The following is a 17,231-nucleotide window of genomic DNA, read 5'->3' on the forward strand; positions in this document are numbered from 1 at the left end:
ACTGGGGATGTGCCCGCAACCAAGGTACATGCCCTTGACCGGAATTGAACCTGGGACCCTTCAGTCCGCAGGCCGACGCTCTATCCACTGAGCCAAACCAGTTAGGGCAAAATATATATATTTTTAAAAGTCCAGATGTCTGAACATTTGTAATAAGGACAGTAACTGCACATATATAAAGCATTCAAGTGCACAGTTACTGTCCTTATTACAATGTTTTATATATGTCGTTTTCCTTGACCCTGTCAGTAGACCCTGAGGTAGGTGCTGTGGTTACACACATTTATAGACAGAAAACTGAGGCAAACAAGAGCAGGTGGCTTGCCCCAGGCTACCCAGCTGGGGAGTGATGGGGCTGGGATTTGACCTGGGCACTGGCTGGAGCCAAAGCTGGTAGACTCAACCATTATGCCATGCATTGTCTCCCAGAACAAAAGGGGACCCATGAACAAGTCAGAGCAGGTTGGCCCCGAGTCCGTTATCGCCGCTTGAACCAGAATTATTCCGAATTCTGGCAGAGCCCACAACTGGGGTCTGTCTGAATTACAGACACCAAGGCAGTGAGAGATGAGGATACCTGTGGTGGGGGAGACATCGAGGAGGAACAGGCCCTATGGGATGGTAGTGGAATATGGCTTCAGCCTTGAACCTGGGGAGCTATGGAAACCACAATGTCAATTTATTGAGCACCTACTATGAGCCTGTCACACTGTGGGGGCATTTTTCAGAGGATTGTGGTCAGAGGGATTGCTAGGGTCCACTAAGAGCAATGGGATGGAAACCAGGCCTTGGAGACAGCACCTACACCCAGAGCTACTGGGTCGCCTTGTGATGATGTCACCTGGGCAACGGGCAGGGCTCTCCTGGAGGATGTGAATTTCCAATGCTAATATCAGCTGAGTAACCAAACCTGGCCTCTGATACTGCCTCCTGCTCTGCTGTGATCATTGTGCAAAGGACAACATATGTACAACTGGGCAGTCTAATCATCCCTCAGAGGAAGTGGGAGCCAGGCCTTCTGCTTCTAGGGGCTGTGGGGTAAGTGTGAGAAGCAAGCAATGAGGGGTTTCCTGCGACATTCATGAGGTGGGGAATTCTGGCTCAGTGCATCGTAAGCTCTTTCCTTCAGTGATTTGGACGGAGGCACGGGGAAGGAGGACCCATCCATCCATATCCATCCCCCTCAGTCCATTCAAGCTGCTATGAAATACCACTGGGTGGCTTATAAGTAGCAGAAATTTCTTGCTTACAGCTCTGAAGGCTGCAGCATGGTCAGGTGAGGGCCTCTCCTGGATGGCGGAACGGGTGAGGGAGCTATTGGGGTCTCTTTTATAAGGGCACTAATCCCATTCATGAGGAGTCCATCCTTATGACCTAATCACCTCCCAAAGGTCCTACCCATTAACACCAACACCTCCGGGGGTTAGAATTTCCACATGTAAATTTTTTTTGGGGGGGGGGGCACAAACATATAAACCATAGCACCATCCATATCCACTCACCTTCTCTATGGCATGCCTGCTGCAGAGCAGCTGTTGATCTTGGAGCCTGGGGGTAACTAATAGGGGTAGAAACTCTGGTGCAGTAGTGGTTACAGACACTCGAAGGGCATGGGGCACTGGCAGACCCCATCACCACCATGAGGAATTCCGTCTTTAAAAGGGGGCCCAACGGGATGCCAGGACTGCTGACCAGGATCCTGCCAGTAACACTAGAGCCCAAGGGCTTTCAGGATTAGCTCAAAGCAACGCAAAGAAGCATGAGACAGCTTCGACCAGGATTCAGAAAAAGCAAAAGTTCTCGTAGAGACCACTGCTATGCTGACTATCACATGCAGAACATGACAGGGAAGGACAGGGGACAGCTGTGGAAGATGACAAGCAAGGAAGGCAAGGTGACCTCTCTGCCGGAGGACAGCACAAACGCTGCGGACAGACATGCAGAGACACACACTGCCCTCCATCCTGTAACCATGGTATCATTTCTCTCTACATCTCTGATGAAGGCCACACACTAGGGCCTCTTCATGCAGCCCCCAAACGTGCCAACGGGCTGGCTGGGGAACAAAGGCGCAGCTGACATTTCAGAGCTGACTCTAGCTTGTAAGGTCTCAGATCTCAAAGACAACCACCATGTGATCTTAAATGTGTTTAATGCTTTGCAGAACAAACATGTTCTTTACTATTAAGTTCATTATGAACTTGAATCACTAAAAATTGTAAAGTCCATAACTGATTTTAAGCCCTAAGCAACACCACCTTTGGTGTTCAGTGATTTAACTTAGTAAACTCTGTGCAAAGTCATGAACCTTTCCATACATTTGCAATCTCCAAAATATAACTAGTAAGTTGCAGCATAGCCCTCTATCCCTTTGCCAAGAGTGGAGAGCAATGGCTCAAGTCACCATGGCCGAATTATGTTCTAAGCTTGAAGAAAAACCTGCTCTCACCAGGGCCATGTGCCTGCATCCTTGGGAGGCTGACCAATCCACCTGGGATGACAGCCGGCAGAGCCGCCAAAGCTTTCTGAAGCCACAGGCGCCACAGCACCGACCCTGGGCAGGGAGCCAGGCCAAAGGCAACAAGAGAATCTTTGGGAGAAAGCACTGCATCCCCGCCCAGTCTGTGTCCACCTGTACCCGCCACCGTCTCAGTCAGGGCCCGTACCTTTCCTTGCATCATGGAAGTTAGGGCCCGGCCTGCCAGTGTAACCCTGCTGTGGGCAAGAGAACACAGTGTCACTTTGCTTTACTAAAAGAGTTCCCTTTTGATACATCATCATCACCACCACCCGACCCCCCCCAGAAAATTATCCTTTTCCGAGCCGGGACGTTACATCTGCTTCAGGCAAGGTTTAAAGTTTGCTGTTCTTCTGGAACTGGGCCACCAGGTTGAGGACCTGCTCAGAAGCCTTGATGTTCTTTGAGCCGAGGTAGGAGGTGCTGTTGGTGGCCGTCTCCTCCAGGTAGTACCGGTAGTTGACCATCATGCCACACGAGCCAGTGATGCCCTTGAAGCTGAGGTCTGCCATCCAGTTGATGCGCCACATCACAGCCCCGTTCTGCAGGTGGAAGTTTGCCACGGGGTTCAGGGCGTAGCCCCGGTGTTTCTCTCCATACAGGTACCAGGCACAGAGCCTCATCAAGGGGGCCTGGAGCGCCTTGGCCAGCTTCTCGGACTTCACCCACTCGTTACTGATGAGAAGGGCCTTGAGGGTCTCATTAAGGGGACCCCCTGTGACCGCAGAAATTTCTTTATACTCAGAATCTGTAAATAACTCACTCCTCCCATGATCCTTTGCTTGTGAGTTCAGAAGCCCCAGGAGCCATTTGGTGAAGCCAGGGATAGGAGACAGACTTGAGAATGTCCCAAGGTGAGGAAACTCTTTCTGTAAGGCACGTAGGGTGGGGAAAGGAGGTGGAGAGAACACACACACAAAGAGAATTGAGCAGGGGTGTCAGCGACCCAGAAGTACCTGTCCATTTATCATTTATGTACCATTAGCCTGGGTATGCTGTGTGGCTTACAAAGTGATGTTTGATATGCAATGACTTTCTTCTTTCAAAGAACATTATGCATCTGACGTGGGCCAGGCCCTGGAGGCATCCTGAGCCCCCAGGCAAGCCTTTAGGTGGTGTCTCCATCTGCACCTTTGAGGGGGTGGCAAGTCGGGGAACCGCGGGAAATCAGAGCCATGCTGCGAAGTGGGACCTGGTGTGCAGTCTTCTGACTGTAGAGTGTGTCTTTCTGGCATACATTCTCCACCCACAGACATCTGTGCAGCCACACAATCTGGTTGGTGCTTGGCACACAGTACCCAGTGACTGTTCGTTGAATAAATAACTGATTTCCCAGCTATACCACAGTGGGTGCAGGATGGGATAGAAGGGGAGGCAATGGGTCTTTTTCCACATCAGCCGATACAGGTCAATCATTATTATTCAAATTACAGAGATCTCAATGATCATTTTTAAAAATCCAGTATTTCTGGTTTATAAATGTAATATATATGCTCACTACAGAAAAATTTTTAAAGATTTCTGACAGAAGCAAAGAAAACCATAACACTCTGAGATAACCACTCTCAATAGACTGATAGAGTATAACTCCTGGTCTTTCTCTAGGCAATTTTTACATGGGTAAGACTGTTATTTTATATCCTGCTTTATGAACCTATATCATGACCATTTTCTCATTATCATTACAATTCAAAAACAATTTAAACAACAGAATATCCAAAGGTGAGACTATCGCATTACTTTCCTAACCACGCTGTCACCGGGCATTTAAGTGGCTCTTAGTGTTTGCTGGCAGAGCCCTGACGAGCACTCCTGTGCAGGAGGGGATACGCTGCCTTGAGATCCTCTCTGATGACTCTCCGGCGCAGAGCCGAGTGGTGGCTGAGCAGCCAACTGTCAGGATGGCTCCTGGGCTGAGGGGCTGACTCTGACTGAGAAACAGAGCCTATGGGTGAGTCCCCAGGACCCCGGACTCTGCCCGCTTTGATCGCCTGTCTTACAAAGTCACCCTCTTCCTGCCCCATTCATTTACACCTTCAGCAAAGAAGAAAGAAATAAGGTGATACTAATTAGACGTGGCTTCTTACCACCTCTGGGGAAAAGAGACAGAGTGATTCTAATGAAGCTGATATGCATCTGAGTCCTCAGATTTAAAATTGATTATGAATTTAATACGAAGCACATACACATTTTAATTCCACTCCATCTCTAAGGAAGAACTTGGGTTGCAGCTGTGTTGAAACTACCCAAAGCAGAGAACATCACTCTCAGAGCCAATTATTAACAGTCCAATTATTTTACCTAATAATTAGATTCTACTCATTATAGTTTACCCTAGCCCCTTATGAGACAGTTTTAAAAAGCCTAGACCCAGAGTGAACCTGAACAGTGCTGTTGTAGGATGGTTAAAGTATTTTTAAAAGCCAGTCTTTTGTAAGCTGTCTGGTCTAACCTCGACATTCCCTCTAACGACGAGAAAGCCCAAGCTGATGAAACCTCAGGGGTCAGAAGCCTGGAGAGTGGGTGAGGGTGGGTGGGTACAGTCAGGTGTGGCTAGAATGACCATACAATGTATCATCCAAACTGGGACAGTTGAGAGTGGAAGGCGGCACTCCTATTGATTATGCTGCGACAACACATGCAAATCAGAATCCAAGTCCCTGAGAAGCTGATGTCCTCAGAACACATCTGCATTTGCGGCCAAGGGAGAAGCTCGTTTCTTGACACCATTTTCTCCTCCCCTGAGTGGTCTCAGGGCTCCCGGGAAGTGCCTCTGGCACTTTGCTAAACCCTCTTCCTTACCCCCAGCTCATATCGCATCCCTTGCCCATCACCAATCCTAGGACCTGGTTACCGATGGCACTGCAGCAGGGGCACCCCACTCACCTGCAGCTCCTTCACCACGCGCTTTATGAGGAAGGTCCCCAGCTCCACCCCCTGCAGGCCTTGCTGGGTCAGACTGATGGAATAAAATATGGCAGCGGCGATTTTGTTCTTCTCCTCTGTTTCTGCCGGAGGACACTCCTTCACGATTGACTGCAAAACATGAATGATGGTGGTGAGCGGGCTTGGATGCTCTCACATCCTGCACCTCACCCGTTCACTTCCGGCCATGAGACATTCTCTCAGGGTGTCCTCTCAAGGACCAGGCTCTGAAGACCAAACACTACCTGAAATCTGGTCTGGTATCCCTGAAGGTGGCAACGGCACAACTTCCCTGGGTTGTGTGCTCAATGTCACGTCATTTCGCTCTCTTTGAAAGTCTCGTGCAAACCTTGTTGGATAGCAATTTATGTCCTTTTTGTCCTTTTCAGGCCGCTGTGCAAACTGAAATGTGATTAATCTGCTCCCCTTCAACACCCAGAGAGAACACCGACCCTTTGTCTAGGCCACCTGCCCCTTTCCGTAAGGCCTGCTTGCTCCCCGCTTTAGTTATTTGCACTCCTTTCTTGGAACTATAGTGTTTTCCATCTCTCAAGAGACCAGTGAGTCCTATATACTTTGTCTTTCAGGAAATTTACCTTTTCCTGACTTTTCTATGTACCTTTTTAAAAAATATATATTTTATTGATTTCAGAGAGAAGAGAGATAGAAACATCAATGATGAGAGAGAATCATTGATTGGCTGCCTCCTGCACACTCCCTACTAGGGACCGAGCTAGCAACCCGGGTATGTGTCCTTAACTGAAATAGAACCCAGGACCTTTCAGTCCAAAGGTCGATGCTCTACCCACTGAGCCGAACCTGGTAGGGCTATGCACCTTTTTTATTTTGTGCCCCATTCTTGTTTTTTCCTTGAAGTAATATGAGATATGACTTGCCACGTCTGATTTTATTAGCTTTGAGTTTTGACTGCGTTGTTTTTTGCACCCTAATACTCTGCAGGTCACTTGACAATAGTGGAATAGTGGGTGGTTACCTTTTAGTTTGCTTTGATGAAGGCACCAGCTTGCTTCTGAACACAGTTACACTACTCTAACTTCCATCAGCTACATTTGATTCCTAAAGTTGGGGGTGGTTGACCTAGAGTCCATGACGAGGCCCGGGAGTCCACAAACTTTCTGAAATTGTGGATGGAATGTGCAGGTTTTTGCACTATGTCCCTGGGGAAATGTCCTTAGCTTTCATCCCCTTCAGATGCCCAAAGAGTCTTTTCTGTGACTCCTGAAAAGGTAAGAACTGCGGCCGTAGGAAAGTGGGGTAGACAGTGAAACAGGCAGTGCCGCCTCCTGGGGCTGAGGCCAGGCCTCTCTCCTACACCCGTGCTACAAAGGACAGACCTCACTTTCCATCATTATTAATCTTCATCTTGGTGATTTATTTACTTTGCTTTTCAAGAATTCTGTAGGTTACCTTGTGGTTCCTTATTCAAAAATTTCCGGCAACTCCATTTTTAAAGTTTTCAAAATAAAAGTGAATCTTTCTTTGGTTATACAAATGAGATACACATAATGTGCAAGAGGCAAAAATACACACACAAAAAAGGAATCACAAATTACTCCAAAACCTAACACCAAGTCCTGCTGTTAGCCATTTGATGAACAGAACTTTCCAGGTCTGTCTCCTTGGCTATAGGTAGGTATACACAAAACTGTGTATTTATGTAATTCTCTCACAGGCCCAGATGCTCAATTACACACACACACACACACACACACACACACATACACACACACACACACACACACACACACACACACACACGGTGGCTGCCCTAAGGGCTTTGGCTAGAATCCCAATCCCACCCTTAATTATTCTATCATCACAGGCAAATGACTAAAGTTCTCCTAAGCCTCAGTTTTCTTAGGTCTAAAATAAGGACAATCATTGATAATACTAGGAATACCTAACTCAGAGTGCTGTGAGCAGTAATGCATGGAACGTGCTTTGAGGGCTGACAGACACTGAGCAAATGCTCAATCAATATTATAAATAAGATCATACTGCACACGCTATTCTGTAACCTGGTTTTTCTATGCACTAGTTTGTCAATGTTGGCTTTCCATGTCAAAAACAGAAAACGAAATCAGTACCTAAATACACTCTTCTGCCCCCATGCGCCTGCAGGAATGTCCCATGCATGAGGATGTACCAGATGGATATGCCATCATGTCTCTAACACACCCTCTACAGGTGGAGCGGTCATCATTTCCAGCCTTTCAGCCTTTCAACACTGTACAATGCCGAAACCACCTGCACTCTTAGATCTGAGTATTTCCCCAGGATAAATTCCTGAGAGTGACATTTTTTTTTTAAGGAAGACTGGTTGAAAGTTTATTTGAAAAGAATCCCCAGATCTCTTCCCCAATTTCCTGATGTGAGGCAACTGCCCCTCACCCAGGGAAAGACTGGAGTTTTATTCTTTTTTTTTTTTTCTGGGAAGTTTTATTTTTTTTTAATTAAAAAATTTTTTTTTCATTGATTAAGTACTGCATATGTGTCCTTATCCCCACATTGCACATTTTATATTTTAATAGATATCACCAAACTGTCCTCAGAGAGCTAGTAATAATTCTGGTGTGAAAGTATGCCAACTCTTTCAAACACAAAATCCTAAGGAACTTCTCCCTGGTGATCAAGAACACCTGCTCATTTGCCTGCTCGATTTCTCTACCTTCTGATACTAGAAATGCCACCCAGAGGGCCCATCCTGTGACCTGGTATCATCTCTCCAGCTTCCGAACAGGCCATTTCCATGCCAAAGCCTTTGCCCACCACAGCCTCCTGGTCTAAGCAAACCCGCTGTGATCCAGGTGTCCCTACCTTCCCTCACCTGTCTTTACTTCGTCGAGATCTGCTCGATTCCCAGTCCCCGCACTGGTTCTTCTGCCCCCATGAGTCTGCAGGAATGTCTCAGACATCCTCGCCCACTCCTTAAGGAGAAGCCAAGCTTGCTGCAGGCAGGGCCTGTCAAACATGGCCCCCATCACCTCCATTTGATGAACAGACCTGGCAGAGTTCTAGGCCTGTATCAGGCACACAGCACTGAGTCTCTTTTTTAATCACATGATGTTTAAAATTACCCACAGGCACTTAACAAATGCTGAAAAGATGAACCATGCCCCCTTCCTTCTCTTCTGCCCTCACAACTCTTTTCTGCCCCACAAAGATGTTCTGTAATAGACTTCAACCCTGTCTCAACTCCAAGTCAGTAGACCCAGATGAATGCTCTCCTCATTTCAAAACTGTCTACATACTACCCATCTACATTCTGTAGCTACTAAATTAGAGGTTTTATCCAGCAATTCAAAAATCCACAAAAGCCTAAAGCTTCTGAAAAAGGGCATAAAACCAAGTTTAAAAACCTTAAGGGCTCCGTAGGATGCCTGCCTTGCCCTGAATTTACGTCCGCAGGTACCTGAATGTTGCTGGAGATGTCACTGGTCAGCGCCACATGCAAGACCACCAGGGGCTCCTCGGGGGTGGAACAGTGAGAAAAGAAGTAACATCTTCTGTATGGTCCGACACGTTGTTTTATATCCATCCAATTCTTTACAGGGTGCACAGCCTCAGACCTGATAAGATTGTAATGAGGTAAGACAAATGTTCAATTATAAGTTAAATAACCATTGCTGATTCTGATTCATATTACTCACTAAAGTCAAATAAATCCTTTAAATACAGCTTCAATAGCCTCTTCAGGAAAATTTAAAGAAAATTATTTTAATGTGAAACAGCAGACTAAAAGGAACTACAATTAATGACCACTTTACACGCAAAACTGTGCTCTAATTTTTAATACCCGGTGTGAAGATTAGTTTGCGAGGCCCCTGGGAAGCAGTTATGCAGCAGATTGTAACGCAGAAACTAACCAGATGCTTAGGCGTTGAACATGCTATGTCTTTTATTTCCTTTGAATCTGCAGTTTGAAGTCAATGTTGCAAACATAGGTCTCTTGGTTCCCTTTGACTAGCAACCTCAGCCACCCACTGTTTTGTCTTCAACATGTGCAATGGCAACAGTGTCTCGAGTCGGTTACACCTCAAATAGTACAACATTTTCCAAACCTTAGATCATGTAAGGCAGCACGAGGTGTGAAGATCCTGAGGCGGGAAGAGCTGCCCATTTGTGAGAACAACCATGACATATTAGGCTGCATTTTACTGTGTCTTTGACATGTTGGAATTATGTTCAATATTGTTAATTTAGAGGTTTTTATCCCAGGGAGAAATTTTAACGATGAGATAGATGCTGTTTAGATTAATGCAAATACTCGGTCCAGTGAATTCATACAGCTCTGATAATGGGATCTGGAGAAAAGGGGGTCCCTGTGCTTTAAATACGAGGACATAAATGAGACCCTGCATGTCACCTGCGAGGACAGCCACATTTGTGTTTGAGTTTTATAGGGTTGGAACAAAATATACAGGTGAATGGAGACTGGCTTTCAGCTAAGATATAAGAAACGTGACAAGCTGAGTACTTACTCACTGATTTTCTGAAGCACTTCACATGGCGAATGCCAGGTCACCCGTTCGAGGTTTAGGAATCCCGAAGAAAACCACTCCGTGAGCATGCCTTTCAGCACACCATTCATTTCCTGAAAAGGAGAAGAGAAAGTGTCAACTTTCCCAAGCCCATCTCTGCACTGTCACCAGCACAGTGAACTAAAACACGAAACACAAGCTCAAAGGAGACTGCAAGATGCTTCTCTAAACGGCCTTTTCTGAGACAGCACTACTGCCCTCTGACCTCAACCAAGTTACACCGAATGCAGCGCTTCACTTCAATCTGTAAGATACCTGAATGGGAGCAGTCAACTTGAATTAACTTTCCCAAATCAAATAATATGCTCCAATTGATTCCATAGAACACAACTAAAGCCAGTTAGCAGAACAGTGAGTGGTGTGCCGTAAGGGAGGCACTAACGCAGTCAGCACAGAGCTCCAGTCCCATGCCCTCAGGAAGTTTCTGATAAGCCAAAGCATCATTCCTCATTTCCTAGGAGAAGCAGGCACTGGGTCCAGGTACCGTATTTCATCAACTCTAAGATGCGCATTTTCATACTTTAACATCTCTCAGGTCAGGATGCATCTTTCAAAAGAGGGCAGGGCACAATTTAACTGATAGCATTTTCCCCCCTTAATGGGACATAAAATAATATTGTATCTGACAATCAATGCATTCAGATTTGATGAAATTATTCTAATTTTACTTCACTTACTTATATCCGATCTATTTCTGAAAACTGAGTCAACTTTACTACTGAAGATAATTTTCACTGAAACCTTCCAAGCAAGATTGGAACAAGAGGTGCGTAAGGAAAGGACAGGAGCAGACCCTTCTCAGATTAGCCTGCTGTGACCACACTGAACCTGTAACAGCAGGAAGCTTTCTATAGCCAGAGTGGTGGGGGAGGGGGGAAATCTAGGACCAACTGGGGAGACACAGAGTCAGACTCAAACTGAACTTAAAGAGCTGTCCACAGATGTCCTCCTAGGAGTGTGAATCTCCCCATGGAAGTGACCAAGCACAGGGTCGACAATGTGATGGAGCTGTTTTAAAAAGGATTTAAACGCCCTGGTTGGGTGGCTCAATTGGTTGGAGTGTCATCCCATACACCAAAGGTTGCAGGTTCAATCCCAGGTCAGGGCATGTATAGGAGGCAACCAATCAATGTTTCTCTCTCCTCTCCTTCCTCTCTCTCTAAAAATCAAGAAACATATCCGCAGGTGAGAATTTAAAAAAAAAATCATTTAGCCAGGCTGGCATGGCTCAGTGGTTGAGCATCGACCTATGAACCAGGAGGAGGTCACGGTTCAACTCCTGGTTGGGGCATATGCCTGGGTTTTGGGCTTGATCCCCGGTGTGGGGTGTGCAGGAGGCAGCCAATCAATGATTTTCTCTCATCATTGATGTTTCTATTTCTCTCTCTCCCTTCCTCTCTGAAATAAAAATATATATATTTAAAAAATAAAAAAGGATTTAAGCATCTGACAGGCAGTTGGACCAGATTACCTTTGCAATTCCTTTTAACTATTGATTAATTCCATAATCTAGTCTCCATTACTTGGCTCCAAGCTCTGAAAAGGCACAGATCATTTCCAATTCATTCCTCTAGTTCCCAAAGCACTCAGTGGGGCCGTCCATGTGGAAGATGGCTAACAGATTGATATCAAATGAAAAAGAGAAGAAAAACTGAGAATTGGGGATTAAGAAGTAGAAGGAAGGGAGGATATGAGATGTCATTTGCCAGGCAATACAGAATGGCTCCTTATGAAACTGTATTTACTGCATTTGGCTTCAATGGTTCTTAATCTTCCCCTTAAGTATGTGATAAAGACTAGAACCCCTCCCCCAGAAAAATGCACACACATTAATTAAATTTTGCATACAACTTCCTGGGGTTCATAGACCTTTTGAAACGCAACTATGGATCATCCCCAGGGGTTCATGGACCCCAGGTTAGGAACTCTGCACTAAATGGTTAGAAATGGATTAGTCCAGTTCCATGTAAAATGTACTGGCATCTCTATTACATTCATAAGAGAAAAAGCTGGACGTAGTTTCAGCATTAATTCAGAAATAATTATTAAAGAAATGATTTGGCTGATGAAAGCTCCTCGTCTAAAAGTCTCTTCATTCTATTTTGGGCTATTGACAGCTATAAAATGTGACACTGGTCACAAGAACCGGGAATCTAGGTTAAAGGTTACATGTCTCCACTTAGTTCTGACAGTACAAGAAGCTGTTCAGGCTGGGATGAGCCACCCCTGCAGCAAGGCTACCGGATCACAGAAAGCAGGAGGGAAAGAAATCACTGCTGCAGAAATCTGCTCATTAATCCTGCAATCCTGTATCCACAATCCCAGAGTGAGAAATACAGCTCCCGGGACCACTGTGGCGATGCCAGTCAGCGTTAGGTCTCTCTTTTCTGGACTGCCAATTCTTCTTATCCCGGGTGACTGTTCAGAAGGCCAGCCAACTCTTTCAGCAGAGAAAAAGCTGTCTCCCAACTGCCCTCTGAAGTCTTTGGCTATAAAGGTCTCCTCATTTTTGATGTGAAGAAGAGTTACTTTTCATTGCTCAGAAGCCCTGAGGGAAGGGAGCTGAAAGCTATGGGGAAGGGTCATAGTGCTGAAGTTAAAACATTTTAGGTACAATTCCAACTCACGCAGCTGCTACACTCCAGGTGGCTGGGGCCCACTTTCCTACCTACAAATAAGGCTTTTTTAAAGGCTAGCTAAGCACAGAATTTAGTAGAACCAACAAGGACCACTATACTAACTTAAAGCAGGACAAGCCACCAAAAAATGTACGACAGTGCCTACCAGGGCTGGGCACTGCAATGGTGAGGATGCTAAGCGTGTCTGACACACGTTTAGTCCTTCTCATATGTTCCACCTATGCACACCTGTCATTTCACCATAGTTTCTATGTTTCAATCACCCATCAATAAACCCTTTCATTTCTAAATGCCAACTTCCCTCTAGTGCCCACAGATTGAACAGCACTCAGACCTTCTGCTATAATGGGGTTCGGTTCAGTTTCATTGGGGATTTAATCTCAGAAATCTAACTCTTCAACCCAAATGGGCCTTTGGGAATGTTCCTGGGGAAAAACAAAAAGCCTAGAAACCAACACAGAAACCACATACCACCCTCCCCTCCACATAACCCTTCCCCACCATGTTCCACACACACACACACACACACACACACACACACCTCCAAGCAGGGCTGGGCACACACCTAAAAATTTACAGGGCATTTTGTTCAGGAGGCATCCGTGTATCGGATCTGCTATGTCAGAAAACAACACAGATCTTTGACTTTGCCAGGTTGTAAAAACTTTCTTCAACGTAGCACTTGCATCTTCTCAGCAGAGACTTGACACTTACTCTGAACTTATCAAAAAGGATTAAGATCCTCGTAGGGGAGAAAAGAAACCTGTCTGACTTAAACTGTCCAAGGAGAGACAGACCCACGTGGCCTCATGTCTTTACTCTTCATCCTAGGCGACACTCGAAATGCAAGTGTCAGTCTTCTGGATTCTTCCCACATTTCCAATAATCACAACCCTTGGTCAGAGCAGAGGTCTTAACAAACCTACCCTCATTTGTAAACCGTATTTTTAGTAAAGCTCCACCATATCCCTCAGGGCACTGCTTAGAAGAGAAGCAGGCTGACCTTGAGCATACCAACCACCAGCTGAATTTCTCACCTCAGTGCAGAACCAGCGGGCCCAGGGAGTTAAGTGGCTTGGCTAAAGGCACATAAAATCGTGCCTCTAACCAGTGGATGGCAAAGACAGGATTGGGAACCTGCCTCTTGTCTCCCCACCCAGTGCTTCTTCCACTATACTGTCTGGCCAAAGACACTGAGAATCAGCATCCTGTCTGGCCTCACATTGCTAGTTATTCTAAAGACTCCAGTAAACGAGAACCCATGCCAGCCACACAGTGGACCAATCCATTCCAGGGTAAATGCTCAGGGTAAATCCATTCCAGGGTAAAAGCCCACATGTAAACCAGTGTGTGTTCACTTGACTTTACCTAGCAAGTCCTAAGGTCAGCAGGGGCCAGGCAGGTAGCATGCCTGTGTGACAGGGTGTCTGCTGTGTGCACACAGGAAGGGGGGCTGACATGGGGAGCAACTGTGGAGGAGTTCCCCACTCCCCAGTGTCACAGGCCCCTGGGGGTCTGGGACTCCTGCCCTACAGCACCACATGCCAATCGTCTGGTGGCTTCTAACACTGAGACCCTAAAAGCAAGAAGTTCTAGCTCAATCCCTTCTTTAACTTGAATACAAAATCCAGAATGAGACAGAAGGGAATCAAGATGGACACTAAGTGACTCTGGTGATAGATTACAATTTCAGATCCTAGATGACAATTTTTATAGATTAAAAAAACTTGAATTTCAATGATAGGGATTTAAAAAAATTTTTATGTAACTATGTAGAGCAAAGAAGGGAATCACCAGGTTTAGCCACTAACAGACATACTAAATATAAGGACAGGATATTCAGGTAGAGAAATGGAGGAGGCATGATAGAAACTAGAAAAGGTTTCTGCACCCAATGTGTCCACCACGTGCAGAGGCAAAGGTCAGGCTATCATTATTTATCCTTTGTTCAAGAAATATCTTTGTGCCCAGCTGGTGTGGTTCAGTGGTCAGGGCACATGCCCGGTTTGTGGGCTTGATCCCGTGTGGAGCGTGCAGGAGGCAGCCCATCAATGATTCTCTCATCATTGATGTTTCTATCTCTCTCCCTCTCTGAAATCAGTAGAAATATGTATATATTTTTAAAAAATATATTTTTGCTGTAGGTACACATTTCCCCCTCACCTGCGTGGACAGCTTGGTTAAATAAATAAAGGAAGCCTGAACATCTGAGGACCTGGTGCTCAAAACCCTGGATTTTCCTGGGCAATCTCCTCTCTTCCAAATCAAGTCTCAACATCACAGCTTTCAGCTGCCACTATGTTCCTTCTCCACTGCAGGGTAACTAAGCATTTTCCCATGTGGGCAAGAGCAAGGGGACGCATTGAGTAATGTGTCAGAAAATCAGAGGATTAGAATGGGATGAGGCATTAAAAACCTCCCAGGGCCAACACACGCTGAAATCTGCCAAGGGCAGCCTGAATGTCTGATGTCTCTCTCCGCTGTGCAGAAACCCTCCCAAGCCCTCTGGGCTTCCTTCCAGGAGCAGAACCCTGTGAGTGGAGCAATCTGACATCAAGACAAATGGCAATGATTAGTGTGCTGACTTTGTCTTACGGCGGGGCACCCAGGAGTCTATCTCAATGCTTCATTCATCATTTTGCTATGCAAGAAGTTTAAGACAAGATTTCCAGTTTTCAAGGAGCTGATCATCTAGTTGGGAGCAGAGGAAGTAATACATTTCCAACACTAAATTTTGTGGTTGATGTATACCATCCAAGTGAGGGGCGAAATAATGTCAGGAAGCTCAAAACTGGGTGAGACCACTTTGAGCTGGAGTGGCTAGAAAAGCTGAGTGAATGAGCTAAGGGTGGAGGCAGCTCGTATGCTACCAGGACTCCCAAGCAGGAATCACACAGGGATGTGGGTTCAGGAACTTTCCATCCAAGAATCAGCATGGCTGGAGAGGAGAGAGTAATGGAGTGTCAAGATGGAAACGTTGTCCAGGATGGTTTGTTGTGCATCATAAATGCCAAAGGAAAGACACTAAATGCGATCCTTCTGGGATGTGAAGCTCGATGACTTTTCAACAATGGAATAAAGGCTGACCTCTGGTTTTAGAGAAAGATGGGCACTGGGATTGCTGATAAGACAGACGCTTGCACCAAGTATTAGAAGGAGTAAATACAGTCACAACTAGAGAACCCTGAACCCCAGATCAGTGAAATTAAACAAAGCTACCAACGAACTTATTGTTTTACCAGCCCTCCACTTTAGAGAAAAGGGCAAATTCTGAGAGAACAAACCCATGTTAGATCCAGTTAAAAATGGTCAACTCCAAGAGTCCCTGCTTAGTGATGAAGTACAGACTGGCTCCCTCACCAGCTCTGTACTCTGGGCACTGCACCTGGCCTCATCTATGACACAGTTCCCCATGGCTTGCTGAGGAGGAAATGAGCAAATGTGTGAAAAGCACCCTTCCCATTCTAGGACAGAAACTCCTGGACCAGGTGACCTGGGAGTCTGGAGCAAGCCTCACACAAGATAAATACTAGACAGCCACATGTCCAAGGGTGGATGGACGATTTCATTCTGGGACAGGTGACATTCTACCTGTCTCCAGACCCCTGTGCAGTAAGAATCAAGTTCCAGTAGGCACCCAGACTCTAGACCGCGGAGACCTCAAGTTCTAGTCATCTCTGTGTATTTCACAGGACTTCTTAGGACGACGGCTTACACATAATGGGTTGCACAATTAACTGTGCTGACACAATCCAGGTTTTTAGAAAGGCTTTTTGGTGCTCAGCTGGGTACCCGTTCCAAGTATACCACACAGATGAAACCTCTCAGCTACAACAGTAAGTCTTTGTGAGGCATACTAACCATGAAGGAGGCATGCCAGTCTCTTAAAACTAGGCGATGGCCTTATCTAACAAGCTGTGCACTGTAAGGACTGGAGCCAGACATGACTAGAGGGAGCTAAGATTCAGAAAGCCTGGGAAGGGAGGGTACGGGGTTTGGGGACTCATCATGGGGTGTGCAAGACTCCAGGCAGGGGAAGCGCAGTGTCTGGGGCTGGAGGAGCAGTGAGGACTACAGAGGGGCTGCCACGGGCCCACGGACCTGGATGCAATGGAGGGCACGACCCGGGCTGTCCCCGGCGCCAGGGGGTCGGGGCGGCCCTGGCGGGCCTTCCTTTCTCTAGAGCCGAACTCTCCCACCGCAGGTGCATCGGAATCACCCGCGGAACGTGTTAGCCTGCGGATTCCTGTTCGCGCGTCCCAGAGATGCCGGTTCATTGTGGCGGGGGAGGAGCGGGGAATCTGCATGACTACCATGTTCCGCGGTGATGATGCTCTGACAAGGTAGCCTGGGCGCCGTCATTTCGCCGTCAGGGTCTGATTATACAAGTGACTCCCAGAGCTGCAGCCCTTCTCTCTGAGCTCGGAACCCAGGCCCCGGCTGCCTGCTGGCGAGCTGTTCATGTGTGCGGCCAATGGGGCTCTCCTGAGCACCCGGTTCCCAACCTGTTCCTCCCCCCTTAGTATTCGCTCGTTCGTTCGTTCGTTCATTCAACAGAGCGTTTATTACCCACTTGGTATGTGCTAG

The 17,231-nt window shown here is 46.5% G+C and overlaps 1 protein-coding gene across 3 annotated transcripts in view; it reads right to left on the reverse strand.

Moving 5' to 3' along the window:
* Positions 1 to 16,813, reverse strand: part of OSGIN1 (oxidative stress induced growth inhibitor 1) — a 55,524-nt gene extending 38,711 nt beyond the window's left edge. The window contains exons 1-5 of one of the 3 annotated variants that reach the window (XM_014536696.1): positions 16,746 to 16,813; positions 9,946 to 10,058; positions 8,877 to 9,033; positions 5,405 to 5,554; positions 2,667 to 2,715 (exon numbers count right to left, since the gene is read on the reverse strand). In XM_014536696.1, the coding sequence (XP_014392182.1) occupies positions 2,667 to 2,715; positions 5,405 to 5,554; positions 8,877 to 9,033; positions 9,946 to 10,055 (466 nt within the window). In that variant the 5' untranslated portion in view covers positions 10,056 to 10,058; positions 16,746 to 16,813. Of the gene's footprint in view, positions 1 to 2,666; positions 2,716 to 5,404; positions 5,555 to 8,876; positions 9,034 to 9,945; positions 10,059 to 16,745 lie in introns of those variants that run through there. The other 2 variants (XM_005862571.2, XM_014536697.1) reach the window with 2 other exon arrangements.
* Between the last annotated feature and the right edge of the window lie 418 nt (positions 16,814 to 17,231).

This window comes from Myotis brandtii, unplaced genomic scaffold, assembly GCF_000412655.1.
Source record: "Myotis brandtii unplaced genomic scaffold, ASM41265v1 scaffold165, whole genome shotgun sequence".
NCBI lineage: Eukaryota > Metazoa > Chordata > Mammalia > Chiroptera > Vespertilionidae > Myotis > Myotis brandtii.